Raw genomic sequence first — 27,953 nt, 5'->3', positions numbered from 1 at the left:
CATTAAAGGAAATGTACATCATTGGTTTTTGCTGTAATTTTCAGAAATGAACTATTTGAGGGGTTAGTATAATACTAGATAACATATTGTTACACTGACATGTTTAATGTTTTGTGTTCGAAAATGCTGGAAAAACCAAGAAAAACAAAAAAATGTCCAAGTAGTCTGGTTCCCTGACTCCACTAAAGATAAAATTGATCAATTTAAAGATGCCAGAAAATTGTAAGGTAAGGGAACCAGTCTAGCTGACCTGCACCCGTTCATGAACATGTAACCAATAGCAAACAAAATTTGGACTGAAAAAAAATGGTAAATTTGGAGCAGTAGTTGAAAAATAGTTAGGTTTTTCCAACGGTGGTCGGCCGACCACCATTGGAAATGTATACAAAAATACATTTTCTTAAAAATGACTTCACACCAGGTGCCATAATTTTACAGGATGCTTTAGACTGTCATTTACCAACATCCTAGTAAGGTATTTTGTAAAAACTTGGTAGTTTTATTTTTTGATGTGTGCAAATGTTGTACATTCCCTAGGCTTCCAAGCAGTGGCGCCAGAACACCATCGACGTGAACAAGCAGAACATCCAATCACAGCTGAGCGCCATGTCTGCTGCCACCGCTGGCATCATCAGCCAAACGTCCGGCGACCCGTCCGATACCGACTACACATCTGTGGGTTCTCATATCACCACCATGTAAGGATCACATTGCTACGTTACCTCTTGTCAAATCCTTCAAAAATCAGTTTGGCCCCTAAGGTTTCCAGGGGCAGCGAACTCCTATTTTGAGCAGTAGTAAGTGGGCTCTACCCTCTGGGTACTGAAGGATCTCTTGGTGTTAGGGTTCACCAATAAAGGGTGCTAATAGTGTGTGCAATTTGGTATTCTTGGATTGAAGATCACAAAGGAAATTTGCGTCCTTACCGTTCTCAACAAGGTTTAAATCATTTCAAATTTTTTTTGTAAGGATATTCAGTTTGGTGATAAGAATTGCGAGCCATTCCAAACAAAAAATATGGGTCTGAAGTTGCCAGAGCTAGCTTTGAGATACAAGCCTTAAAACAAATCGCACACGATGGAAATCAAAAGAGCAAAATAGTATGTAACCTGACTTGAAGATCACTTGTGATAGTCTTATGAGGACTTACGACGACTTGTGATGCACTCAACATCAAAATTAAAGCAAAATGTTTTGCATGACTTTATAGTGTCTGACTATCTATGCATGTCTTTCCTAGCTCATCTAACCTGACAGAGATGACCAAGGGCGTCAAGATGCTGGCCGCCTTGCTCGGTGAGGAAGGAGACGGTAACAGCATCCTGGATGCGGCCCGGGGCCTGATGGGTGCCTTCTCGGACCTCCTCAAGTATGCCCAGCCTGAGAACCAGGAGGTGAGTCAATATAAAAATATGACACGGTTTAAGGGTGGATAGTTGATATTAGCTCCTTGGGGAGGAAGGTAATGGTAACAGCATCCTGGATGTGGCCAAGGACTGATGCGTGCCTTCTCAAACCTCCCAAGGCTTAGAGCCGACATGGTTTGAGAGTGGATAGTCGATATTAGCTCCTTGGGGAGGAAGGTTATGCTAACAGCATCCTGGATGTAGCCAAGGACTGATGCGTGCCTTCTCAAACCTCCCAAGGCTTAGAGCCGACATGGTTTGAGGGTGGTTAGTCGATATTAGCTCCTTGGGGAGGAAGGTAATGCTAACAGCATCCTGGATGTAGCCAAGGACTGATGCGTGCCTTCTCAAACCTCCCAAGGCTTAGAGCCGACATGGTTTGAGAGTGGATAGTCGATATTAGCTCCTTGGGGAGGAAGGTAATGCTAACAGCATCCTGGATGTAGCCAAGGACTGATGCGTGCCTTCTCAAACCTCCCAAGGCTTAGAGCCGACATGGTTTGAGGGTGGATAGTCGATATTAGCTCCTTGGGGAGGAAGGTTATGCTAACAGCATCCTGGATGTAGCCAAGGACTGATGCGTGCCTTCTCAAACCTCCCAAGGCTTAGAGCCGACATGGTTTGAGGGTGGTTAGTCGATATTAGCTCCTTGGGGAGGAAGGTAATGCTAACAGCATCCTGGATGTAGCCACGGACTGATGCGTGCCTTCTCAAACCTCCCAAGGCTTAGAGCCGACATGGTTTGAGGGTGGATAGTCGATATTAGCTCCTTGGGGAGGAAAGTAATGCTAACAGCATCCTGGATGTAGCCAAGGACTGATGCGTGCCTTCTCAAACCTCCCAAGGCTTAGAGCCGACATGGTTTGAGGGTGGATAGTCGATATTAGCTCCTTGGGGAGGAAGGTAATGCTAACAGCATCCTGGATGTAGCCAAGGACTGATGCGTGCCTTCTCAAACCTCCCAAGGCTTAGAGCCGACATGGTTTGAGGGTGGATAGTCGATATTAGCTCCTTGGGGAGGAAGGTAATGGTAACAACATCCTGGATGTAGCCAAGGACTGATGCGTGCCTTCTCAAACCTCCCAAGGCTTAGAGCCGACATGGTTTGAGGGTGGATAGTCAATATTAGCTCTTTGGGTTAGGAAGGAGACAGTAACAGCATCCTGGATGCGGCCCAGGGGCCTGTTGGGTGCCTTCTCAGACCTCCTCAAGTGTGCCCAGCGTCAGAGCCAAGAAATGAGTCAATATATAAATATGACATGGTTTAAGGGTGGATAGTCGATATTAGCTCCTTGGGGGAGGAAGGAGACGGTAATGGCATCCTGGATGCGGCCCGGGGTCTGATGGTTGCCTTCTCATACCTCCTCAAGTGTGCCCAGCCTCAGAGCCAAGAAATGAGTTAATATATAAATATGACACAGTTTAAGGGTGGATAGTCGATATTAGCTCCTTGGGGTAGGAAGGAGACGGTAACAGCATCCTGGATGCGGCCCGGGGTCTGATGGGTGCCTTCTCATACCTCCTCAAGTGTGCCCAGCCTCAGAGCCAAGAAATGAGTCAATATATAAATATGACATGGTTTAAGGATGGATAGTCGATATTAGCTCCTTAGGGGAGGAAGGAGACGGTAACAGCATCCTGGATGCGGCCAGGGGCTTGATGCGTGCCTTCTCAGACCTAGACCTGAGAGCCGAGAGCCATGCATTTTGCCTTTACGAAGATTGCAAACCCTATCACCGTAACCTTGGACTTGACTCTGGGTTTTGTATATGATAGAAATGTTTGTGTTTTCCTTTCCGCAGCCTCGTCAGAATCTACTGAGTGCAGCTAACAGAGTCGGTGAAGCCCAGAATGCCTTACTCAGGAGTATTGGCTCAACGGGCGACATGGACCCCAAATTCCAGGTAGGCAAGTGGCTGTATGAAACAATGGAACAATTAGCTACAAAAGGCCTCAGCAAATTAGCTTGAATTCTTCCTGAATCCTCCAAAATCCAGCACTTGCAGGAATCTTTTTTTGTTTGCTTGTACGCGAAGGGGCTTTAAGCCCCATGTAAAGCTATAGTGGCTGCCTCATTCTTTTCTCAGTCCGACAAGTAGATTTGAAGGAAGAATCAACTCAATTCAATTCAATTGTAATTTCATCACAATTGACAAAACTTTAAAAATGAAATTTGCCTACCCAAAGTGCACATCAAAAACATTCAGTATAGATAAATTGAAACACATAAGAATTAGTATTAGTTAATTTGACAATTTAGAAATTTACAGTTGACAATTAAAAAGATTCAAATACAGTAATAAATGCCTACTAAAAAAACTGTAGTGTAAAAAAGAAAAAGGAAAAAACAAAATAGGTAAGAATCTATATAAAAGCTTCTTGTTGTAACAACTAATTCCAATCTGCATACTGATATGCTATTAGTATTATGTTTAAAGAGATGTCATTTGATTTATAAAAATATTGCAAACGGTATTTATCGGATAAAATTAGAACCTACCTGTAGCTGTATAAAAAAAACCTGAGATCCAATGTGCTTTTACCTACGTACCCCCGGTACAGGATCTGCTGCTAGGATTGGCCAAGGCCGTCGCCAACGCAACAGCGGCCCTAGTCCTGAAGGCTAAGAATGTTGCCAGTACCACAGAGGACCAAGCATTGCAGAACAAGGTCATCGGCTCGGCCACGCAGTGCGCCCTCAACACCTCCCAGCTCGTGGCTTGCACCAAGGTATGCAGAAGTCTTTTTCTGTGAAACGTTAGGTATGCAGAGGTAGCAGTGATAGAATGCCATGGTCCAATATAATGGTGTCCAACTCGTGTGCAGGAATGCGAGTTGAACCCTGACTGTGTTCATAGTGTTTGTGTTCTTGGGCAAGACACTTGACTACAATAATTATTGCCTTTCTCAACCCAGGGGTATACATGGGTACTTACAAGGGTAGAGCACAGTTTGTTACTTGATCTCGAGCTGCTGCAGAAAATCGATATCATCTAATAAACAAGGGTAATAATAATGAAGCATTTTAAGACATTTTGCACTATGAGAAAAGACTCGGTATTTTTATGTTGTGATTTTTCCTGGGCGGGGGGGATTTCGCAATTTAAGTAGAAATGTTTACCTTGAATAATGTATCTGTTTACAAAGCATCTGATGGCTTTTGAGTTTCAGTGATACTATGCATTAATAACCCTGCTGAATCCAACAGGATCCAACTATGTCACATACCCGATGGAGCCTGTTGGATTGAGCACCTAACCCCTTGTGTACATTCCTCATGCAAAATGGTGGATTCAGCAGGCAACTGAACCGCATTATAACACATTGTTGGACCCCGTTGGATTCAGCAGACAACTGAAAATGAGGCACAGTTGATTTAGCAGGAAAGTCCGGTTGGACTCTGTCGGATTTAGCAGGGTAGTCCTGAGGAAGTACCAGGGGGGCTAGGGTTAACAATGAATGATACATGATTACTAGGTACTGTCATAGCTAGTGCCATATAGGCAACTAGTACAGAATTTTTATTTCAAAGTCAAAATAAAAAATGCATGTCCCAATAGAGTGCTTTTAGTTGTGTGACATGTATGAGCAAATTTTTCCCTGTGGTTCTTCATAGGTTGTAGCTCCTACCATCAGCAGTCCGGCCTGCCAGGAGCAGCTGGTGGAGGCAGCCAAGCTGGTGGCCCAGTCAGTGGAAGCTGTCGTGGACTCCTCTAAGGTATCCAAAGATTATTTGAGATTTTTTTTTATTTCATAGCTTTATTGGACTGTTACACATTGCTATTTTCTTTAGTTGAAAGTGACTAGAGCAAGACAAGACAAAAGATGATACCTTTTTTATTTGAGAAAATAACAGGCTTCTTTTCTGTGTGATACATAGGTAACGTGGACAGACACACTGCAAGGAAAAGGGTGCTTAGGACAAATTCAGTTTCTAATAGGCACTTCCAGTGACATTATTAAGCCATTTTACATTGTTATCAATCGAAAATATAACAGTTTTCACACTGGCTTCAAATTTATGATGTTGTTAGGGTTACGTACGAACAGGGACAGACATTTTGTGACAAATGTCCAGTCTGTTTGTACGTATAAATCCTGATTATAAAATATCAAATAATTCTTCACAGTGACACTTGAGTTGTCTAGGTTTTGACTGAATAGCATTCCTCCAGGGTACATCTTCTAAAATAAGGCAACACTAGGGGATCATTGAATTTTATGCTTTATACTTTATCTAAAATGTCTGTCCTTCGTTACGTACGTAACACTTTTTAAAACAATATCCACTATATTTTCTAAAATACAAAACCAGTTATATCATATGCAGGTGAGGACATTTGTTCGAAGCTTGCAATGTTTACAGCAAAAATTGAGAGACCAAAATCGTAGTTTTATTATCAAAACTTAAAGGTCTTCTCAAATGTCACACTTTTGGGCCCATTAGTGAGGAATTGCCCATATATCAAATGTTTTTCCACTTCGCCTCCCTCATGAACTCACTGTTTTTCTGCACGAGAGGTATAATTCAAGTTACAGCCTTATCACAAGAATATCTGCCTAGGATCCGTGCTGCGTCATTGATACACATTTAAATGTCACAAAAATGTACCAAGTTGGCATTTTGTAAAGACCTTTCTTTGCCAACCTGTGGTTGGCGCTCATTGCCTACCACGGTTTGGCAAACTATGGAAGGTCAATGTCGCAAAAATAAACAATAGTCGTTAATGTTTCCCAACAAATCATTGGATTGTTGAAAATACAAAACAACCAACAAAGTCCACCAAAGTCTTAATAAAACTACCCCTTTTTTTTACATAATGAGGGTGCTAATATGCAATATTTTTGGCAAAATCTGTTGCCAACCCCGGCTTAAAATTATTCCCTTGTAGCAGCCCATGATTTTGGCTTTCCTCGTAAGATGAAGAGAGGAAAAAGAAGCCCTCTTCATTTCGCACTAAGTAAACTGTTAAAAAGTGACTATGGAGTTTCATTAGACATCATTTTATTTACTTTCATAATCAACAGACTAGAGAAGATTTCTTCATTAAATACATATATTTCTTAGTGTCTTTAAAGGGAATGTACAACATTTACCTTTGCTGCAATTTTCAGAAATAAATGGATTTGGAGGATTAGTATGTTATAGCAAATATTGTTAAACTGACTTGTTTCACGTTTTGGGCTGGAAAAACCAAGAAAACCAAGACTGTTCTTGTAGTTTGGTTCCCTGACCCCACTTAAGACGAAACAATTGCAATTGATAGACTTTGGGGAAATGTAAGGTCAGAGAATCAGTCTAGCAGGCTTGTTCCGCTTCACAGGTGCGTAATCTATTGCAAAGAAAATGCGGAATAACTAAATATGAAAAATTAGGAGCAGTTTTTGAAAATAGTCAGTTTTCTCCAACGCTGGTCGGCCGACCACCGTTGGAAAACTACATTTTTTCTTGAAAATGTCAGCACACCAGGAGCCATGAATTTACAGGATGTCATTCCCCAACAATCCAGTAAGGTATTTCGTGATAATTTGATCATTTCGTTTTTTGATGTTTGCAAATGTTGTATCTTCCCTTTAAAACGTACCTTGTTTGGACAGTTGCCACAAATAAATGTGTAATGTACATGTGTGTTTATAATATGTCTATATAAGCCCAACTGGCTTACTCAACTGGGAACCTGTGGCTGTAAAAAGTGTCCAATACACGTTAAATAAAATAAGCAAAAATTTCTGTTGTGTTGTCCCTCCCAGAATGCGACAGAGGACGAGAACCTCCTGCGGGACCTGGGCGAGGCTGCCACAGCCGTCACCAAAGCCCTCAACGACCTCCTCCAGCACGTCAAGCAAGGTACGGCCGCCGCGGGCCGGCCCACCACCCTGTACGACGACGCCTGCGACAAGATCATGACGGCCACGGAGAAGCTGTTCAGCAGCGTGGGCAACGCCGCCGAGATGGTCAAGCAGGCCAAGATACTGGCCATGGTTAGTCCAAAGTGTTTTTTGTTTTGAGTCATGAATAGGCCTACTTTATTCCAACTGCACATTAGGCCTTTGGGATGAGCACAGCAGATAAATAAACAAAAATATAAAGGGGACTGTGGTTAGGCTGAAAAAAAAAGATTTGTGTGTTTATGGTAACGCCCTATAAATTATAGAGGTACAAGTAGGTAGGCAGGAAAATTGTTTTACTTATAGTAACGTTATTAGTGTTTGTATGTTTACTTTAGGATACCTTTAACATTATTCTGTTTAATTAACCTGTTTAATTGGTTAATTACCAATGACACACCCAAAATTCGCATAGTGAGGACGTTTTTAATCTTCAGAATATACTTTATTTAAAATAAAAAAAAAAAGAAATTTCAGGTAGGTCTGGTTCATATCAACACACAATTTAGGGGGTGTTTTTTTTGTGCTACCAAATCTGTAATCTGCATTTTTTAAGCAATCAAAGATAAGATAGCTAATGTTTCGCAAAAAAATGAAAATTGAATATTGATATATATTTGCACAGTTGGATTTATACAAAACTGGCTCATTCTAAATGCAGAGATAAAAATTTGTCAGGATTTTTCCTGATTTCAGTATTTGTAAAAGAAATCCCTTTTCAAAGGGATTCTATAGCATCTGGAATTTCAATGGACTAGATTCTGGAATCGTTATGAAAAATTGCAATAGTTGATCTTTCGACATTGTTGCCCGTAACTGATTCAAACATACTTAATTCAAATCTTCTGAGCAATGCGGTTTTGGCGCTGCAACCTTGGAAGGTCAGTCTGAGAAGGGTTTGAAAGAATTTGTGAATCAATATTTCTAAGCAAAATCTCTGTCTGTCCTCTTTCCAGGCCACTTCACATCTGGTCAATGCCATCAAGGGCGACGCGGAGGCCGTGACGGAGAGTGACTCCCAGAAGCGTCTTCTCGGCGCGGCCAAGCAGCTGGCTGACGCCACGGGCAAGATGGTGGAGGCTGCCAAGGCCTGCGCCAGTAGTCCCCATGACGAGTCCCAGCAGCAGAGGCTGAAGCAGGCTGCTGAGGATCTGCGCACGGCTACCAACGCTGCCGCCAACAACGCCCTCAAGAAGAAGATCTTGCAGCGATTGGAGGTAAGGTGCCTAATTTTATGTATCAATATTCAGCATTCGGTCGGGATAGCCCACGGAAGTTTCTCAACATATTTCTAGTGTGAAACTACAGTTTTAAAGGAGTTGGGCGGCCCATAATGCATTACAAACAAGGGCAAACCAATGGAATCCAGTGATACTGAACCCACTTCACATGGCAGCCCAAGACGGAATTCGAACCCGGATCACAGACATGCAAGGCGAGGAAAGTACTGCTATGCTGACCTGATCCCTCAAAGATCGTAAATCTGACATGGGTGTACCAGGGCCCATATTCATAGCACTGCTACTCGGAAGTACATGACTTTTGGCCAACAGAACGCTGCCTGTCTCTTTAAGACTGCAGTACCCCTCTTTCTGTTAAAAAAAAATCATTGTAGATTGTTCAAACCCTTTCAGTGTTCCGATCCATCCACAGAGTAACACTGTGAGAATTGGTAAAACAACTATTGAAGGGTTTTTGAAGAGTTCAGGACAAGGAGGGCTTCACTGTTCTGATTGGTCCATACAGCTCCACTTATATTCTTAGTAGTGTAATTGTTGAAGGGTTTCAAAGTGCACGTCTGTCTATTTGCAGAAGGTTGCTTCTTCTTTTGTTTGACCGCAGCTACTGGAAGCGACCAGAATTTAAAATTCCCAGAGAAGTGGATGAGCTTGGCCAGAATTTTCAAGAAATTTAAATTTGAAGAATCTTATTTCAAATACGATTGCAATAAATGTGTGTTGTTTTGTATTATATTTCCAGTTTCAAATGAACAATTATCTTCATTTTTTACTACCTTTCATTTCAGGCATACAACATCATGGTTAAAAAAGCAGAAGTGTGTTTTACTTTGTAATTTTTCCTGTATTGTTTTACTCTGTGCTATGCATTGTTGGTATTTTCATATTGTTGTCTTGCATTTGTTTACCAGAATGCCGCTAAGCAGGCTGCGGCCACAGCCACCCAGACCATCGCAGCGTCCCAGGGTGCCAAGGACTCCACCAAGAACCCCAGCACACAGCAGCACTTGGTGGACGAATGCAAGGTGAGGACCCTGTTGATTTAATTTTTTTTTTATAAACGCAAGAAAAGTTCATACATAAACATCGAGTACCATCTTGTTTTGATGGCAAGCAGATAACTTGCACAATGTATCTGAGATTTTGCCCCAAATACACATTTACATCCACATACTTATTAGAGTGGCATCTTCATATTAGTATGATCGATTTACAGACTGACTTAACCTTGTATTAACGGTTTCTTAGGATTAAAACTAAAAGCCAACAAAAGTATGTCTGACTTATTCTTTGTTTTACATTAATGGCTAGCCATATCTTACAGTGGTTGGCAAGACTAAAACAAATAATTTAGTTTAACATGCATGATGGATTGGCTGCTGTTCTATCTTGTTGTTTTTTATCAGTAATGTAATTTGATTGGTTACAGATCGTGGCTGAGCACATCCCCAAGTTAGTGCAAGGCGTGCGTGATTACATGCGGCAGCCAGACAATCTCAGCGTTCAACTGGCGCTGATCAACGCCAGTCAGCATTTCATCCAGGTATGAATCTGTTCTTCTGTAAACTTTGTAACAATATACAAATAGTGAATGTTTGTGAGTGCAATGGTAAGAATAATTTCATGAGGTGACAGATGAAATGTTCCATTCCACGAGGCGAAGCCGAGTGGAATGGAACATTTCATCTGTCACCGAATGAAATTCTTTTTTTCCATTGCACGAATGTGAAACATTCATTATTTGTTTTATATAACACCTGAATAAATCCTTGTCATCTGATTGGTTGACTTTTAATAGCCAATTTATTCAGGTCAAAAACTGTTTAAAAGTTCGACAAGTTCGTCATATTTATATCAATATTGCAAACTGTACAACAGGTTGAAAACAATCATCGATGTAATGGAAGTTCTATTCACCGTGCAATAGAACTTCCATTGCACTGCAATGATTTCCTTGAGCGTTCCTCCTCATTTGCGATGGATGACCCTAACCCAAAAATGCCTCTAAACCTGTTTTCCAGAGAGGGGGAAACCTAGTGTGGACGTGTGCAAGTCCACAAAGCGTTCACGCTTCCTGCATCCTGTGGCCCTCTTTTGTTCACAGGTCCACAAAGAGTATGTAAGGTTAGGTCATTATGTGAAACATGCATGCATAAAAATTACACTGGCAAGAATCACAATTCCCATTGCATCAGTCAGTTTGACTTTAATAAACCTTTCGGTTTCACGTGTACATTTTACATGTATGACACACAGATGGGTGCTGGATCAGACCAACTTTGAGTGCACATTCAATCTGACTTCGGTATCCTGTGCTTTTCCGTAGGGTTTTCTCCAGTGGAGTAGTTCTTGCTTTCTGGCTTCTTATCCAAGATTTTTGAGTTCAGAGAAAAGTTCATGAATTGCTTTTTGTTGTGCTAATGTTGTAAGTATGTTTTACAACCCAGATGGAGTTATGCATTAGTAGTGACGATTTCCATTTGTAGTTGTGTGCGTGGACACTGGTTCAAACATTTATGCCATGGCGTATGCATTTTTCACCAACGATGTGCAGAATTATTAAAGCAAAACCTCTCCTGATCACAGGCGCACACAGTGTCACGGTTGCTTCATGTTCTCTTTCATTTTCATCACTGAAGGGGTTTCTTACAGTCTTTAGTCAAGTCCATCACAAGTTTGTTTTGATAAGTAAATAACAAGTCGTTTCACAAGTTAAGTCACAAGTATTGAGAAAAGGAACAATAAAAAGGCAAATCGTATGTCGCTTTTCAATTGTATAACTAGTCACATGGCTTGAGATTGGATGGCCTGTGATCGACTTGTGCACGGAGTTCATATTTTAATTTATGAAAACGTGAGCACTTGTCGCAGGACATGCCTTTATCAATTGTGCAGTTATCAACTGAGCTTCCCAAGCTTTGTTCCTTTGATTTTGAATTTGTAACTGGTTTTGTTCCCTTGACAGCCTGGTACTGATCTGATCTCGGCCAGCAGGGCTGCCATACCCACCGTTGAAGACAAAGCCGCTGCCTTGCAGCTGGCCAACTGCACGAAGAACATGGCCACATCCCTGGCAGATCTTAGATCTGCTGCTAACAAGGTATTTGTAATGCCCCTCTCCCCCATCTGTAACCCCCCCCCTTCTTTGTCCCCAAGGAAGGTGTTTGCTTGCATCTGATTGATCGTGTCCAAGAAACGAGGCAGGCCCCTCTCCATTGCAGATTTATTCTGAAGAGAGGATCACTCAGATCTTGGCCCAATTTCATGTCTCTGCTAACCACAGAATTCTGCGCTTCACCATTTTGCGCTAACCCCACTAGCAGAAACATTCTGCGCTAACCCTGTAAGCACAGAATCCTTAGTTATGGGATGCACGCATGCGCGCATAAGCCAAAATTCCTTGCTCATCCCTGAAAAACACTTACCGTAAGCACGGAATTTTTATGCTATAGTAAGCAGGGATTTTTCGCTAACGGTAAGCAGAGCCAAGAAATGGGCCTTATTCACAAGTTGGCCATTTTTGTCGAGTTTCCTGAATGTATTTCATTAATTGTTAACTGTTGAATTGGATGGCGCCAGACTATTTATTATACTGTCATTTTTTTTTAAATATGGCTTTTAAACATCAGGGAATGTTTAATTACAAATTTAAAATTATTCATTGAAGCAGACTGGAATTGATTATAAATTAAGTTGCTTTCATTTCTGTTCGCAAGTTCCAAAAATTAAGATTTTACCTCACTTTTAATTCAATATGGCTGACTCGTGAATAAGGCCTATTGGGCCCCGTTGTCCTAAAAACCTGATATCATCGTGCTGCCTCCAAAAAAAAATAATCTTTATGACGAAACGAAGGTGAAATAACTTCCCAAAAATGGAGAAGAAAAAAAGGTCTGGTTTTGTATATAGCAAATTTTGCCCGATGTGTAAATTTTAAAACTTAATCCAAGCAATTTCTTTCTCAAAGATTAAATAAAAAAAACAAAAAACAGTAACAGAACAAGCAAGAAACTCACAAGCAGGGAGGAAAAGGACACGGGAGAGAGAATTTTTCTCGTTGGCTTTGGGACAACAGTAAATATGCAGAGCTTATCGAAAACATTTCATTGGAGAACAAAAACACAGTACAAAAAGCACAAAACACGAGCATTGTGCAAAGTTTGGTACCATAACTTCCATTGTTTCGTCCTTAATCAATCCACTTCATTTTGTTTTCCTGTGGAAACGCTTGCACCTCGTGTTGATGTACTGGTGTACATTTTAGAACTGCCTTCATGTCTTTGTTGGAATGTTGAGGGTTGCGGGTACGGCAGTATTTTCAAAAATATTTCCCAACCAATGGTTATCACCTTGCTGCCCTTCTTTATGCAGTTTTAACCCTCCATTCCCAAGTTTATAAACAAGTGATTAATTTTTCCTTTGTGAACCCACAGGCCCAAGAGGCGTGCGGTGCGCAAGAGATCGACAACGCCCTGGACATGATCAAGGCCTTGGAGGACCAGTTGGACGTGATAAGACAGACGGCGGACAACAATAAACTCACGCCCCTGCCTGGCGAATCGGTAAGAAACGGGAGTTGACCTCAGGATTATCAGATGTCATATCGCAAGTTGTTCGCCAGATCATGGGACCAGATAAAAAAGTACATACCATTCCTACGTGTGCACGTACCGGCTTTCATATTTACATCAATATTTACATGCACTACGGTCCTCAGAATGAAGCACCACCAGTCGGTTGGTGGCGCTGTTTCCTGTTGCGGCATCTAGTGGCCGCAACAGGAAACAGCGCCACCAACCGACTGGTGGTGCTTCATTCTGAGGATGATTAGTGAAACTAGTCGAAACGTAAACGAAACTACGTAAGTAATTGGCTGTGTTTATAGAAAATTCTTTACAAAGCTGAAATTTTACCAGCCTGATGAACTTCTTTCATGATATATGTCAGTTAACTATGTGGTAAGGAGAGGGTTAGTATTGTCAATTGTTGTTGTTCCCCAGCCGGAGTCGTGCGCCACCCAGCTGGGCACGACATCCAAGAACGTGGGGGCATCCATGGCCCAGCTGCTGACTGCCGCCTCCCAGGCTAACGAGACCTACACCGGCATGGCTGCGAGAGAGACGGCCAACTCCCTGCAGAACCTGACGGGCGCGGTCAGGGGCGTGGCCGCAACTACACAGGTGAGCTGACTACATTTTGTTTTCGCTTTAATGCTTGTGCACATATTTATTTTGGCGAAGCAATTGTAAATACGCAACAGGCTTGTGTTTGTAACACACAGTGGTTTCTTATAATCTCTTTGAAATAATTGTCTCAAACTCAGTAGACTGATTATTGATTCTAAGATCAATTATTTCTCTGAAAAAAAGTTGCTTATTCTAATGTGAAAGAAATGTATGCCACAATCAGTGATTTCCTTAAGACAACTAAGGCTCTCCCTGACCATGAGTCTAATAAAGAGCTTGCTGACAACTTCTTGACATTTTTCATTGAGAAGGTACAGAAAATAACGACCCTTGTGAGCTCTGAACAAACCACTTGTGTAACTGGGCAGCTGCCGACTCCCACTGCCTTTTTCATGTCTGGATTCAAGCAGCTTACATGTGATGATGTTGAATAAGACTATCATGCGATAAACAAAGCTTGCTCGCTTGATTAAGGTTGGCGCAGTGGAACTTTTACTTGCCTTCCACCTCTATGACCTGGGTTCGAATCTTCCAAAGGCAAAATGTGGATTGGGTTGTCGGTCCCTACCTGATTCCATAAACTACCTTAAGCTGAACATTTCATCTTCATTTGTGTTCTCCCTGTAAGTTTCGTCTGGCTACCGAGCTAAAGGTGCATGTGCACTTTTGAAGAAACTCTGTTTTTCATATGCCAGAAAGATTTACAACTAAGAATTAAAAATAAAGTAATGGGTTAACAGCAGATGAGGAAAAAAAAGCAAAGGAAAACGACATCGTTTTTTTGTTCTTTACTCCCCTCCTCAGGAGAAGCCAGCGAGAGATAACATGATCGACCGGGCCAAGGATGTCCTGGACAAGTCCGCCAGTCTCCTGGAAGAGGCCAAGAAGGCCCTAGCAGATCCTAACAATCCGGACAACCAGCAGCGACTTGCACAGGTATGTGCTTAGAACCCCTGGGGGGTTGGGTTTGGAGGGTGGGGGGTCTCTGATTCCAATGGCCCACATTTGCGGATCTGATTTGAGATTTTGTGTCAGGTTGGATTCTAACCTTGGCTGGCGTCATGATGTACCAGGGTTTCCAGCCTCTCTGGAAATCATGGCAACTACAAAAACAAGTTTTCCTTTTTTCCAGTCAGGGAAAACTCATAAAATTTTGGGAAAAAATGCAAACATCGGGAAGACTCGGGGAATTTGACAGTGACCCAGAATGGAGAGGTTTTCACCAGTTTGGCGTATGTGCTTCTTGTGTCACGTGTCCAAGTTGTGTCCATTGGCTGACTGGCTATGGTGGCTTTTTAGTGTTTTTCGCAGTGTGAATATTACACACCCTCTCCAGGTAATAACAATGGGAGACTTTTGAGACAGTGGTGGCAGTAAACATGCCAGCGCCCTTTTACATAGCAACAACGTCCCATGGGTAGGACACATACATTTCGCTGGTTAACGTGCGTGCACCATTCCTTGTGTGTGACGCACGTACACCAGGGGATTTGTACTATGCAAACGCAGTGGCCGCGCTTCGCGGCAAAATAAATGCAGTCAGGCAAGATGGCGTCGTTCGGTCACCCCCAACTTGTACTTCCTTTGCTGGTGAGGGGATACTTGTGAACGGAGCGGATAGGGCATTTCAACCTCAAATGTGGTACCAAGTTAAAGGGGACCAGACGACCTTTCATTTGAGTGGTGTGGCAAGGGATCCGTGAGAAAAATTCACCCTAAATATCTCCACTTCATAGAATAATAGCACAGAGCTGTCAAAAGACCCCCTCTATGCGTAACATGAGTTACATGTTCCATGGAATTGCCCCATATATCTGTGCCAATATTTGACCAAATGAATCTCGTTTTTCCCTTGCCAGGTTGCCAAGGCAGTGTCGCATGCCCTCAACGGCTGTGTGAGCTGTCTGCCCGGCCAGCGCGACGTGGACAAGGCCATCAAGTCCGTGGTAGAGGCCAGCAAGGGGCTCATGTCCGGCAAGGTAAGTTTGGTCTGACGCCTTGCAAAGTCTTACAACTGAATGAGCAGACGAAAAGCATGCTTGATGCACTTTGCCCCACAGCTGAGACGTGGAACATTAGATTACTAACTGTAGATATGGAGTTGATTATTCTGAGACAGTGAATGGGTTATGGTCGTCAAGGAAACCTTATTAAATGTTCCAGAAATCTTGGCCAATATGTTGAGCAGAAGTGGTTTGAAAACTTTTTTGAAAATCATTAATAATAAGGGAATAAATGTGTGCTCTGGAGGTTTTTATCACTCGTTTAATACCGCTTAGAGTCTGGGTGCTGATAATTACCCGAGCCGGAGGCGAGGGTAATTATCAGCATCCAGACTCTAAGCGGTATTAAACGAGTGATAAATACCGACCGAGCACATATTTATTCCCATTCATAAATACCTTATCCGTAAAAAAAATTTCAAATAATTCGTTCAAAAAATCCCGATTTGGTTCAACAAGTTCACTTCATGCTTTTTGAAACATCCCTCTAGCAAAATAATGGAGTGTTCAGCTGGCGAGTAAGATGTAAACAACCCTTTTATGGAGATTGACGCGCGCGTAACATGTTCTGCGCGATGTCACGCAGAACGCACCTGGGGCGTTGCGTTTTGAATTTAGAACTATAAAATTCTGACTCGCTTGTAGTGTTGCGCATGCCTACGTGAGGATTGTGAACGTTCAACCAATGAAACGGTAAGAGGCACTGGATTTTTAGGAGTCCACATTTTATTGTGACACTGGAAAAGTGTTTAAGACCAGCTAGCCATGTCTTTATCATCCGTTTAATACCGGCCACGTGACGGGCTCTCGACCAATAGGAATAGCTAAACTGTCTGAGGTATTTATGAATGTACATTAATAATGTCACTCGCTAGACGAAATTTATATAGACATAGAATAAAATGATTGTTGACGTAGGAAACGGGGGTGGGGGGAATAAAAGGAAAGTGTGGCTGAAAACTTGAAAACTCACCAAAAAGTTTTGTTTGTGTTTTTTGAAAAAATGTAGGAGACAAAATATTGCTTACTCTGTGAAACAGTGCTTGTAGAATAATCTGAACAATTTTCACATCATTGGGCTCAAGTGCTTGGTTTCCAAGATGCTTATTTTCATCTGTTATGTCAGGCGGTTTTGGGTTGTTGTTTTTTTTTGAAGGAAAAATAGTTTCTTAAAGGCTGCAGCTTTAATAACACAAGTACCAATGGAATAGAAAAAACTGATTAAATTGATTATAGTTGCCTGTATCTGTATCTAAAATGCATCTCAGATACAAGTTTTGCATGTTAACTGCATCCAGAGTTACATAATTTCAATGAGATCCATGAATAAGAAATGAGCTAGTACATGTAGTGTCTTCATTTTTCTTTTCCAATAAAAAAACTGTTAATAGCTTAAACATCTTTTAGCATGTAGAACGATTAACCCATTATTTCCGCATGATTGAGTTCCTTTGCTATGTCACTTAGCTGTTCTTAACCTTTGACATGACCTTTGTTTGACCTGAACCGACCTGACCTTTAGCTTATCCGATTGGCTCGTGAGCAACATGAACAAAGTGCAAGGGTAAGATACTAACACAAGTGAAATTCTGCAGTAGTGCATGTAACGTTTTCCCCTCTAGACAACAACAGACAAATCAAGAAATCAGTTTTCCTTTATAAAATTTCCAACGGTACAGAAGTTTTTCAAAACTAAGAAAATCTGCCAGACCAAAAAGAAATTTGTTTTTCCTTAATAAGTGGTCTTTTTCAGCAAATCTAATTAGTGGCCCAATTAGTGGCACAAATTTCATAGAGCTCATAAAAACTGAGGCCTGTTTTAAAAAACCGTACTACTGCCGCGCCAAACTCAATTAATTTGACAATTGTGAATTCCGCACGACGATAACGCAGCGTTTAGAACCATTTGGCCCAACAAATTATGTTGGGCACGGCACAGTCCTTTCACTTGACAGGGTCTGATGAGCTATCGACGTTCCGAACGACAGTGGTAAGGCACTGTGTTAAACACCGTGCCTTTCGAAGTTGGGGCAAACATTCTAGGAAGGCGCATGCTTATGATAATCTCTCTCATGTCCGCATTACGGGGAGTGAAGGTATCGCGAATATTTGATCGTGAATGGCGCAAATAATTATTTGAAAGTGCGTTGAACTGCTGGAATGCTATTTTTAACTTGACAAGCTGCTCTAGATGCATTTAGCCGAGATATTGCCAAACTCAATTCCATTTTGAGTTTGGCATGGCACTGGCATGGCAATTAGAGCAGGGGAAACACAAATAGACTGGGTCAAAATGCTGAGCTTCTCGTTCTTAAATTTCATGTAATGTATCCCTTTTTTTTGCTGGTGCAAAGCCCAATTCTTATGCAACGAATGAATACGCTCAGCAGTGGTCTGCTTAAAATCCTTCTGTAAAAAGGATCCGCGCTATTGCCATAGATTGAAGGTTGTGTTCATTTTGGAAAACAGATGCCATGATTTGTCTGTTGTGTGGGGCTAGGCACCTTGTTAACACACTACCACACCATGTCACGCTTCTGAGGGCTTTGCTGTAACTTCCCACTGTGGGTATTTTATTGACTTTGTAAAGTACGTTTCCAAGGAATTTTCACACATGTGTTTTTTTATTTTCGCTGGATTAGTTCAGAGCAACTGTGTACTTTGTTTTGCTTTGCTCTCATCCGTGACAATCATTAAAATATTAGGTTGAAAAATATGTGTGTTGAAAATTCCCTGGAATATGTTTTATCATGCATGTACATGTATTAAAGTGTGCATTTTGTTAACTAACATTTGGTTTCCCCCATCATGTATGTTTTTCCTTAAAGTCAATCAATATTTCTTCTTACGAAATGAGTGTATTTTAGAAAATGAGTTTTGAGTCTCCGAAGGTACAGTAATGCAGATGGTTCTGTGAGTCTTTTAACAAAATCAAGAACAGTTCCTGTATACGCAAAAGGAAAGCTTTGTTTTGCAAAATCTCTTGTCTTCCAGGCTAGACAATTGAATAGTACCAAAGTGAAGAGCTCTAATAATACCAAAGTGAAGTGCTCTGTTTCACACAGCCTCAATTGGGTCTTAAATGTGCTCCAAACTCCTTTCATAGAAAAAGGTTGATTGACTTCCAAAATGTATGAGAATGTTAACATTGTGACCTTTTGTCTGGAGGAATTGCTGCTGCATGTACATGAACAAGCTTTCTATCTGACGTCTTCTGCGATCGATTGGCATTTTTAAATACACCAACAATTATCACTTGCGAAGAAAAAGTATGGAATATCCTCTTGCACAGCCAGCGATTCGGCGATTAATTACGCAAAACAAGACTGTGTCTTGACCTCCAGATTCTGACCATTCAGCGGGCGCCTTCTATCAGGTTTTCCTTTTTTTGTATTACAAAAACATGGCAATCAAATTGATCAATCTACAGCTTAGTCCACATTTCTGATCAAAATGACGTCACAGTTTCTAAAGCCGACTCCGATTGGCTGGCGCGGGGTCGCATAAAATTTGCATTGCTCACATATATCACACGTTGTTACGGAGAGGGCTCCATTGGACAACGGGTGATACTCGGACTAACCATGGTACTCGTAGCAGCAACTTCCTCCCCACCCTCACTACATCATAATCTCAGTGGAATTGTCCTCCTGTATTGTCTCCACCCTTGTCTTGTCTGGTTTCTCATTCCTTCCGTTTCCTTTCCCTTCCTTCCTTTCGTTCCATCTTTCCTCCCCGTAGCTGACCGAGGTCTTTGAGCAGTTCTCTTATACCTCAGAGTTCATCAGCGAGGCCATACTGGCATCCCAAGACCAGGATGTGGCATTGTCGTCTCGTGTATGTACCCACAAACCCCCACTCCTTCAGAGTCCCTCCTGTCATGGTCAAGTTTCTCTTAACTCCACCTATGGGTCATTCTATACATTTGGGGTCCACTTTTTTTTTTCCCGTCCCTGTAAAACTGACATCTATGATTTTATAATTCTGATGCACTCCATTTTCCTAACTCCCTAGGCAATTTTGCTAGGATGCAACCTCAATCCTGCAAAATCCTCCAACTGCCTCCATGTAAAAATTGCATACCAAAATCCTGTTATTTCTTGAATGTGTTCCTTGGAAGGGTGACCACTGCCTCAATAATCCTGCAAAATCCTCCAGCAATCACTGCCAATATGTTGAGGCAGAGCCAGTGACATCCTGGAGCAGTGCAGAGGATTTGAAGTATAATCTGGGCCTTAATTTATGCATGGCTGAGCAAAAACAACTAACGGCTCGGCCTAAGACCTTGACACGGTGCATCCTCCAAAATCACCCAAACAGTTTTTGCCATATAGCCTCAATCCTGCAAAATCTTCCATTTTGCATAGAGGCTTTTGGAGGATTTGGGAAGGTTAGGGTTAATTCAGTCGTCCTCCAAGAGGGATTATGAATAGCAAACTACCTTCCCAACATATCAAAAATTGTTGAAGTCATTCTTAGGCCAAAAAAAAAAATGTTCGGTCTCTGGTCAGACCAAAGTTCCAGAATTGACGCGGGGACGTGGCTTTTTTTTTTTTTTCTTTTTCTTTTTTTTCTTCAAGCTTGGATTGTACAGACTAGGTGGGGTACTATTTTGCTTTTTTGGGTGTCCTCATGTACACTGGTGTCCTCCATAATTTGCCTTGGTGCTCTCGATCATTTGCCTTGGTGCAATTTCCCATTCCTTGGTGCTCTTTGGTAAAAAAAAATGAGGAGGTGCGGCAATAGAGGGCGCTGTTGGAGCTACCGCGGAACATTTTGGAAAAAAAAATCGACGTGCATGATTAAAATCGACGCGCGCGCTGGCCAGAGACCGACTTTTTTTTGGCCTGAGTAATACTTGAATGGCAAATAATAAAGAACCAAGGCAACAGGGACAGGAAAAATCTCCCACTTTGGACCCTAAATTTATAGAATGACCTTTAAGCCATTGGAAATTCATTTGTCAGTCATTACTCCAGTATTGGTTCATACAAATGGAATTGTTGTACTAAAGATTTCTTGACATTGGTGGATTGGGTGTTTGATGAGAAAAAAAATGAGATTTTGGTGATGTGATTGTTATGTTTTGTTGGGGAGTCGGTATCATGTTTTGTTCACACAAAAAATACTTCAGTAATGATGGTGTTGCACTAATAATTGTTGGGAATTCATCTCAGCTGAGTTTATATCTGTGGTATGTATTCTTGCATGAAATGGAATGCGCATCTAAGATGCATGAAAGCAGTGTATATGCATAATTATTAGGAAATTTTAAAAAGGAATTTTACATGTTTATTAGAAATGATTATTTCAGGTAACGATTGTAACATCAGTAAGGTTTTTGTGATTTATTTGTTTCAGTCGTTTAGCGAAAGTGCTTCTTGTCAGAAAGCAAAAAAAAAAAAAAAAACTCAATTGCTGTTCCTGTGCTGTTAAAAATTATAATTTGGGGGGGTCTTCTGATAACTTTTCAATTTGAATTTTTCATGGAAAAACATTTTTTTTCTATTGTGGGCATCTGCAACCCTCTGAAACAAAGGCTTTCATATTGGGATTTATTTGTGCCTGGAACACACCAAAAAGAATAGATCCCCCTGGTGTAATGTTGGGCTACAAATTATTCCAAATTGGTAAAGTTACATTCAACAGTGAATAATTTCCACATAGCTACCAAAATAACAATTTAAATAAAACACCAAAATAAACCGGATATTTTTCAGGGTGAAATAAAATTACTACAGGTTAAGAAATTTTAAAGAGGAAAATGGTGTACATGTACTTGTAGACCTGACTTAAATTGCCACAGTGCAGTCGGAGTGTAGTTGTAAAAATTTTCCGATTATTGACTGACCTCCATTTATGTACCCTGTACCGGTAGCTGCCCGTGGGTGATGCTAGGAACTACCAGGAACACCAGAATGCCCTGAACAAGGCCGCCCAGGGACTGAACGTGGCCGCCAGCGAGCTGGTCACCTCGTCCAGGGGAACCCCACAAGAGCTGGCCAGTGCAGCCAATACCTTCAGCAAGGACTTCGACGATCTGATGAAGTCTGGGATGGGCATGGCCGGCGCCGCACCGGTAGGTTATGCATTCATTCACTAATACAAATTGTACTAGTTTCACACTACATTTCAGAGTCGAGTCAATCTAAAACCCAAATACCTAAAAGTGTTTTAGGTTGACCCAACTGGATTTTGTTTACAGAAATTCCTGGTAAATTATGCATGGATGGAGAGCTGGATAGTGTGGCTACAACGTCCAGAAAGTTTGAAGTCCAGTGGCTAAGTTTTCGTTAGGATATTTTGATATACACAACAATTTTCTGGCCGTTTTCTTGTGTGTGCATGATTTTCCATTGGACTGCTTCTCATTGGGTCCCGGCCTGTGCTGACTTGGCTTGCTATATCTCAAATGTTAGTCGTGATATCATGCAAATTACAAAGGTTTATGAGTGCAATGGTAAGAATAATTGCACGAAGTGACAGATGTTTGGAGTTCGTGGCTCCTGGTCAGAGGGTCAGGGGTTCAAATCCACCTGCTTGTCATTATGGTGTGTCCTTGGGCAAGCCACTTCGTCCTTACTTGCCTCTCTCCACCCAGGAGTATAAATGGGTACTGGCATTAGCTGGGGAGTAGCCTGCGATGGACTGGCATCCCATCCAGGGGGAATAGAAATATTCTCAGTCGTTTCATGCCAAGGAAACCGGAGATAAACACTGGCCTGATGGGCCATATGGGCTCGGGACAGACTACTTTTCCAGGAGCTTTTGCACAAACTCTGCGGCCAAAATGGACGAAATTTAAATCAAAGAAAACCCCCACACTTTTAATTCACGTTGGGGAGGGGAAGTGAGGGAAGAGGGGGGGAAAGGAGGTGGGGGGTACAGGTGAGGGGTACTGACCCCGAAACCCCACGCCACCTACAGGCCTGTATAAACTTACAAATGAATCACTCAGCCTTTCCCATCCTGTGTGTTCTTTATTTCTATGCATGTTCCTTTCCCTAATAGACACCAAAGTGGTCCCCCAAGCCTGTGTATACATCCTCGGTGAGATCAAATTGTTGGAGGAGGTTTTTTTTATTTGGACAGGTGCAAGCGAAAGATTTTGTCAGTGATGCAGTACTGTATGTAATGTTTCTATACACTATGACATCACTATGACATCAAATCTTACCCTTGCATCTACAGATAAACCAACACATGCCACTTTATTGTTAGCAGTTGAACAGTAGATTAACTTCTGACCTTTCCAGAATTTCGGATTATTTGTCAATGTGATCTTGTTAGTCCATGCGGACTAGACCACCTTACCCAACTTAAACTGGGACCGTCCCATCTTGTGTTCCAGTTGGGCCGGCCCGACTACAGTCGTCCCGCACGGACTCCTCATTGTTTTCATGGGAGAATTCATCAAACGCGTCTTTTAGCTGTTTCATCGGATTCGTGTTGCGATCTTTCAGCAAAATAGACCATTATCATGTTGCAGCCATTTGATTTTTTTCCCATTCACATCAGTGTAACCAAAGCGAGGCTGGAAGGGAAAATAGTCTGGTTCCTTTTTGCACAAAAAAGCCAGTATCATTCAGTACTGTTATTGGATACAGGGAACATGACTGAAATGGTGGCAGCATGATAAAGGTCTATAAGTAACTGAATACAAGCTAGTTTCTTTGGCACTTTGCAGTACGTGATCAATATGACATGGTTCATAAAGACGCAGCCTCAGATGTGCATGTGTGAGCACAGAGTAGCAATGCTGTAGTTGGGATGGTCGCAGCTTAAGTTGGAACCGATGGACTAGTTGGAGCATAACAGTCTTACACATGTATGAAATTTGAAGAAGAAAAAACGTTTGCAAGAAAGAGGAGGCTTCAAAATTCAAAATGTACGTGTTAAAAAACTAGACCGTTCTTGAATGGTTATTAGCAGTGGCATTCTTGGGAACTCTTGTTTCTTTAATGTTATATTCAGTCTGTAACATGGTAAAATAACTGTGTAAAGCCGCGATCGCATTGGACTTACATTTTTGTAAAAAAGTTTATCGTGAGTGATTGTTAACATCCCACTGTGTTTTGTTTGTTCCACCGTGCATGCGCACTTGGATTAATTTCAGCCTGCAGAAAGTCGTTCACTACGTAAAAGTATCAATGTAAATTCCTCTGTGACCAAATTGGCCCTGTAAAACTTAATGCTGCAGAACAGACGTGTGTAAAACTTACAATCGGCAGTTAACACTTGACAATTTGGGAAGTTTACCGGCTGTTCTCACTGGACTCAATTTGGTCTAGTTTGACAAAACTTTTCGTTAAGTTGGCAACAGCCTCAGTTAGTTTTACCCAAAAACGTCCGATGCGAACACGGCTTAAATTGTAACTGGAAATAACACATAAGGTACATGTGTGTTTAATGATTCTTTTTGCAGGTTTATATGTGGGAATATATAACATAACATGATTCCTGTAGATTTACCCGATCGGTCTGCCCTACAGACAAATCAGTGCGAGTGTATGCGTAGGTTGAAAGAACCTCTCTTGTCAAAACCCCCAGTGTTGTTGTCGTGTCCGTCACAAATCTTCACAAGTCCAGAACAAGTCAATCACAGGTCCTCCAGACCCAAGTCAAATCAAAAGCTATTCAAATGAATTCGGGCGATTCACAACGCAGTGCGCCACCAAGAGTTTGCCATGGAGACTCAACTTTTCAAGTTTACAGTCGACAAAACATTTGAATGGATGTCAGTAGATAACTTTAGCTAATTTGTTAAAGATTGGGGCATAGCGTTCTGCCGCCTTACCAAAAATCACCATATTGATAAAAATAAAAGAAAAGGGCAAACATATACTTGAATCATACGCTTACGAAACTACTGACCGGAAAAACGAACAATTTCAAATGTCCCGCGCTGCGAATTTGTCGACCATCTCCCACAATGCACTGGGAAAAATGAACTCTCCGTGGCAAACTCTTGGTGGCGCACTGCATTGTGAATCGCCCGAATTGTGACATTGGCATTCCGTCCTTGTCGTTCATCCCCTATCTTATCTGTGACTGGAGTTGTGATGGATTTGAGACGGGCCTGACTAATACACTGGCTTCAACCGAACTACATGTATAATGGAACTCATCATCAACTGACCATGTTGTTCAAGTTCAACTTTCTAAACATGGCAGACAAAACTATCATAGAACATCAAGAAAAGTTCACTCTTATTATGGGTAGAAAGGCTTGGAGAGCGCTTACATGTATCAGATAGGCTGGTTTGCTCAATCAGTGTGTCCAGTTTTGTGTTTTGCACTAATGGTGCTTTTCTGTAGAGTAGTGTTCGTGAAATGAAAGACGGCCCCGATGTCTGATTGCTTGGACCTATGGCTCCTTAAATTGCAAACATACGCATATCAAATTGTATGCAAACATTAAAAAGGGCAGGATTTAGCCTACAGTAGCTCAGTCAGTACATATAGAGAGCAGTTGCACTGTTCCAGAGACAGTAGATTTGAGTCAATTTTTTTTTAATTTTTATTTTTTTCAACTGAAAATAAAATTTGAAAATACTCACAAAATATGAGGATGAATATTTGTCCGCTTACTTAACACATTAAACTCGAAATAATTAGAATGCTGCCAGGGGAATCATGTTGGCTACTTAATCACGCTGTCTGGAATGAGGAAAAATTGATGCTTTTAAACAAGTTAAATGCGGCAATGGGAGTGTGTAGTTATTCTAATTCAGCAAAAAAAAATTTAAATAAAAATTTGGTGTAAAAAGTTGACATTTACTTACCGCATGTGTCCAGACTTCTTGAGCTACATGTAATATGAAAAGACAAGATAAATAATGCCTAAATTTTGTCCGAATTTCAAATTTGGTTCTGAATTTTCAAGTCTCCAGCAAAACCATTATTTTTGGAGAGTTCTGTTACTAAAACATTGATTTCAAACGGCCAAATATGATTCCCCTTGCCAGTTTATTTAGGCATTGGACAATTTTCAGAAGAATGCTAGACAAGTTGAGAACAAAAAAAATAATTTTTAAACTGTCAGCTTTTTTTATTTTATTTAAACAAACTATTCTTCCACTGAAACAACCTTGTACTAATTTTGAAAAAAAAATCACCTTAGAATTAAGGACATATAAACAAGCACATACATTTTAAAACAAATATGCTCCACTCCATTTTCCCTCTGCAAAAAAAATAGTTGATAAAGAAGTTGACTTAAAAACGCACCTTTTTTATTAAGGAACATTTTCATTAAAAAAAATATTTAAAACTGTCTACCTGTCTCTCCTTTTATAAAATTGATTTAAAAAAAAAATCCCTGAAATTTGGAAATAGTCTGGACACGTGCCCATTATCTGATTGAGCATTGCAGGTTTATCTTTACCCAAAACTGCGGAAACCTCTCCCAGAGCATACCATTGAATTTATCTTCGTTGGCGAGGCGTCAGCTCAGGTACTTAATAGTAGATTTGGGAGCACTTGTGGCATTCAGTTTTTGCAGGAAATTTTCCTTCCTGTAAACCAATCCGGGCATGCTATAATTTGTATCACGGAGGCCCCCATCAATGGCGAAAGCATTGTGCTAGCTGTTGTTCAGAAAATCCATCATGGAACAGTTAGTCTGTGCAATATCTAGCACAATGCTTTTGTCATTCAAGGCGGCCTGTACAATAATCATGCCCAGAATTTGTCTATGTGAAAGGCTTCACACAGGTCTTTGGATCATGTGCCTAGGACATACTATAGCTATGTGGATATGTACACAAAATATGTGGGATCTGCACATGTACATTGTATACAATGAATACTTTTAAATGTGTTTTATATGGTTATGGTTATTACGTGTAGCAAGCCATGTTAGCATGGCTTGCTACACGTTACATACCGGTACATGTGTGTTATTGAAAGACCGGCACAGAATTCAGTACCATTAACTTTAACAGAACCCAACCCATCAAACCCCAATGGCAAGTAAATGTGTTTTATATGGTTATGGTTATTACGTGTAGCAAGCCATGTTAGCATGGCTTGCTACACGTTACATACCGGTACATGTGTGTTATTGAAAGACCGGCACAGAATTCAGTACCATTAATTAAACAGAACCCAACCCATCAAACCCCAATGGCATGTTTTGTTGGAATCTGTCAGGATGGGTACAGTACCCCTAAACTGACAGTTTGGTTGGCACACCTCCAGAGTAAAAAATCAGAAATATGTGTGTGCAGTTTCCCACATGGTGTTGGAAGTTGCTAGGACGGGTATGGTTCCTAGTAAGTTATGCTAGGGAGTTAGGGTTAATATTTCTACTTCAGAAAATAGGAGTAACTCATTGTGTCATACTTGTCTCTCTCACTAAATTTGAGGTGGTTTTGGACATAAACGTAATTGTAATATTAATTTTTTAGGTGTTTAGTAATACAACTAAGCATTTCTGCACTCTGAAAATAATGTCTAATTTCTCTAAATTTCACATTCATGTGTTTACCAACATACATGTACCACAATGTCTGCAATGTGTCCAAGTTGAAAAACGTTGACTAGTCTTTTTCCTGAATGATAATCTGGACAATTTTTATAAGTTGGTTGGTTAATAAACAACACATGTTAATAAACGTTTATCAAAAAACAATTCTGTTTAACCCAGTTGATCCTTTGTATAAACAGTAAAAAGAAAGTTTTATACTCAGCAAGATTGCAAATGTGAGCGCAAAGTGCGACATCAGGACAAGTATTCCTGCTGCAAATTTGCAAAAGTTTACCACATTTTGTCGAAATTTGCCTTAAATGTTTTGAGACAACTTTGCATTCCTTTTCTCTTGAAGTATGAACCACCCGTTAACCCTATTTATGACTTTATTGTGCACATTTTTAACAGTCATTAACAACTCTACAAAGAAATGGTTTGATCTTGTTGAAATGGGTAATTCTGACCCTTCGTCAATAATTATGTTCCTCTTTGTTGACTTGACAGAGTAAGGAGGCCCAAGGGGAGATGGTGGGCAGTCTCAAGACCATCTCGGTCACCTCCAGCAAGCTGCTGCTGGTTGTCAAGGCGATGTCGGCCGATCCCAACGCGCCTAACGCCAAGAACCTTCTAGCTGCTGCAGCCAGGTAATTTAGAAACATTTGATTTCCTCAACAACAACAACAACAAAAGTTTTGGCAGATTCCTTGCAAAATAAATAACCAACAAATTCATTTAAACATTAAAAATACTTGTAGCAG

General features: G+C 41.1%; 1 protein-coding gene across 13 annotated transcripts in view; it reads left to right on the top strand.

Annotated features, from left to right (window-relative positions):
• Positions 1 to 27,953, top strand: part of LOC119720635 (talin-1-like) — a 114,241-nt gene that overhangs the window by 39,118 nt on the left and 47,170 nt on the right. For 5 of the 13 annotated variants that reach the window (XM_038190389.1, XM_038190392.1, XM_038190391.1 and 2 more), the window contains exons 17-35: positions 538 to 698; positions 1,241 to 1,394; positions 3,209 to 3,310; positions 3,969 to 4,136; positions 5,023 to 5,124; positions 7,158 to 7,388; positions 8,252 to 8,512; positions 9,445 to 9,558; positions 9,963 to 10,076; positions 11,499 to 11,633; positions 12,967 to 13,095; positions 13,534 to 13,713; positions 14,524 to 14,655; positions 15,579 to 15,698; positions 17,245 to 17,286; positions 19,464 to 19,559; positions 21,601 to 21,801; positions 22,734 to 22,772; positions 27,700 to 27,839. In XM_038190389.1, coding sequence (XP_038046317.1) covers positions 538 to 698; positions 1,241 to 1,394; positions 3,209 to 3,310; positions 3,969 to 4,136; positions 5,023 to 5,124; positions 7,158 to 7,388; positions 8,252 to 8,512; positions 9,445 to 9,558; positions 9,963 to 10,076; positions 11,499 to 11,633; positions 12,967 to 13,095; positions 13,534 to 13,713; positions 14,524 to 14,655; positions 15,579 to 15,698; positions 17,245 to 17,286; positions 19,464 to 19,559; positions 21,601 to 21,801; positions 22,734 to 22,772; positions 27,700 to 27,839 — 2,621 coding nt within the window. The remainder of the gene's footprint in view (positions 1 to 537; positions 699 to 1,240; positions 1,395 to 3,208; positions 3,311 to 3,968; positions 4,137 to 5,022; positions 5,125 to 7,157; positions 7,389 to 8,251; positions 8,513 to 9,444; positions 9,559 to 9,962; positions 10,077 to 11,498; positions 11,634 to 12,966; positions 13,096 to 13,533; positions 13,714 to 14,523; positions 14,656 to 15,578; positions 15,699 to 17,244; positions 17,287 to 19,463; positions 19,560 to 21,600; positions 21,802 to 22,733; positions 22,773 to 27,699; positions 27,840 to 27,953) is intronic. The other 8 variants (XM_038190401.1, XM_038190400.1, XM_038190398.1 and 5 more) reach the window with 5 other exon arrangements.

The sequence above is a fragment of the Patiria miniata genome, unplaced genomic scaffold (genome assembly GCF_015706575.1).
Source record: "Patiria miniata isolate m_02_andy unplaced genomic scaffold, ASM1570657v1 HiC_scaffold_9, whole genome shotgun sequence".
In the NCBI taxonomy this organism is placed as follows: domain Eukaryota; kingdom Metazoa; phylum Echinodermata; class Asteroidea; order Valvatida; family Asterinidae; genus Patiria; species Patiria miniata.
The sequence above is the reverse complement of the archived record's forward strand: the minus strand, read 5'-3'. Positions and strand labels throughout refer to the sequence as shown.